This window comes from Austrofundulus limnaeus, unplaced genomic scaffold (assembly GCF_001266775.1).
Source record: "Austrofundulus limnaeus strain Quisiro unplaced genomic scaffold, Austrofundulus_limnaeus-1.0 Scaffold274, whole genome shotgun sequence".
Lineage (NCBI taxonomy): Eukaryota > Metazoa > Chordata > Actinopteri > Cyprinodontiformes > Rivulidae > Austrofundulus > Austrofundulus limnaeus.
This window is the reverse complement of record NW_013952676.1, coordinates 399,525-401,116: the sequence shown is the minus strand read 5'-3', so window position 1 is coordinate 401,116 and position 1,592 is coordinate 399,525. Positions and strand designations below refer to the sequence as shown.

The window sequence follows — 1,592 nt, the reverse complement described above, 5'->3', positions numbered from 1 at the left end:
AGCATGAGCCACATCACAAGCAGGGGTGTGTCACACACACACACACACACACACACACACACACACACACACACACACACACACTCCATGTTGTTATTTAAGTTTTTTACGTTCATTAAAATGCAGAATCACACAGAAGCAGTATATTTAAAAAGCCATCATTTGCATCAGCCAGACCGACAAACAGTGTCCCCCACTCAGACCTGGTTCCAGCGGTGCACCTTGGAACCAGGTCTGAGGAAAAGGCTTTTTATAGCACCTGGTGACAGGACCTCTACCCATAGGGCCCAGTTGGGTTCATCTTGAATGAACTTCATGAGTTTGTCTTCCTGTGGACTTGGACAAGCCACACAGTATGTCCATGTTTCTTGGGGCAGTGAGTCGGACCCCTTCAGGGTGGGAGTTGAACTCTGCAACCAGGGCTGCTGCAGGGGTTGTAGGGAGTCTGGCTTGGTGGTCTCAAGAATCCCTCTGTGCAGATGACGTTGGTGTCGAGCCTCCAAATTCACATCTTCTTCTGTAAACAAGCGCGTGCTGCGTGTGACGTCATGCCATGTTCACTCAGAGTCTGATGCAGGTCCACATTAGAACGACCAAAAAAGTGGATTTAGTGGAAGTGCACGTGCTGTTGACCTTTCTTCTGGTTATTCTCTGAGAGTTTCGCAGTGAATCATGACATATTTTGCTAACAGACAGAATACACTCAGACAGAACAGCTGTTTTCTGCATAGTGTTTACATTCAGCAGCAGGACTCATGACGTAATTTATTTACCTGCGTCACGTCGCTCTCCGCTCCGAGGTAGAGCCGCGGGAGGATGACTGACAGCGGGGGTCGATCTGCATCTCCGTCCCGGGACCAGACCATCTGCAGCAGAACCACATTTATTCATGCAAATATCCCATAATATGCAGCGCAGAGTAAGCATCTGCAATGCAGAGAGACCTGCATCTTTAATACTCAAATCATAAATAAAAACTGTTTTCTTCCTCATCAGTCACGTGCACGCTCTTAATAAAACCTAACATTTTACCGTGGTGATCCTTCTGGAAGTCTTGATCTTGCAGGAGGTTCCGATCCGGTTCYGAGCTTCTGTCCGCCTCAGAGTCGAACTGCCCCGGTGCTCAACGATGAGCTCATCCTCTTTGCACAGCAGTAAAGGATGATGTCATCTTCAACCAATCAGCGCTCCGCCCGCAGGACTTCCATCTGCGCAGGCGCTCCTCCCTCTCTCTCTCTCTCTCTCTCTCGCGCACGCACACACGCGCGCGCGCGCACTGCAGCTGAGTTGAGCCATGCCCTGCAGAGCCTCACTACCTACAGCTTGAACAAAACTATCAGCCCGGTCACGTGATGTGGGGAATTGTATATATGTTTATGAAATATAATGTGTCCTCACGTAGCCTATCCATTCACACAGCACTCTACTATATCACTCTAATAATGTACATAAATCATTCTAGAGAGACTAGTCAGTGCTTTAAATTATATTCACACATCAGAGGCTGTGGGGGTTCAGCGCCTTGCTCAATGACATTTTGTGTGACTGCATATATATATATATATATATACATATATATATACATATATATA

General features: G+C 47.2%; 2 protein-coding genes across 2 annotated transcripts in view; both read right to left on the bottom strand.

Moving 5' to 3' along the window:
• The window catches only part of si:ch211-195b15.8 (dual specificity protein phosphatase 16), a 5,944-nt gene extending 4,734 nt beyond the window's left edge, over positions 1-1,210 (bottom strand). Inside the window, exons 1-2 of the mRNA XM_014020965.1 lie at positions 1,033-1,210; positions 774-866 (exon numbers count right to left, since the gene is read on the bottom strand). Of these exons, the coding sequence (XP_013876419.1) occupies positions 774-866 (93 nt within the window). The 5' untranslated portion in view covers positions 1,033-1,210. The remainder of the gene's footprint in view (positions 1-773; positions 867-1,032) is intronic.
• ap2a1 (adaptor related protein complex 2 subunit alpha 1) overlaps positions 1-1,592 on the bottom strand; it is a gene marked incomplete in the record, with an annotated part of 53,914 nt that overhangs the window by 8,550 nt on the left and 43,772 nt on the right.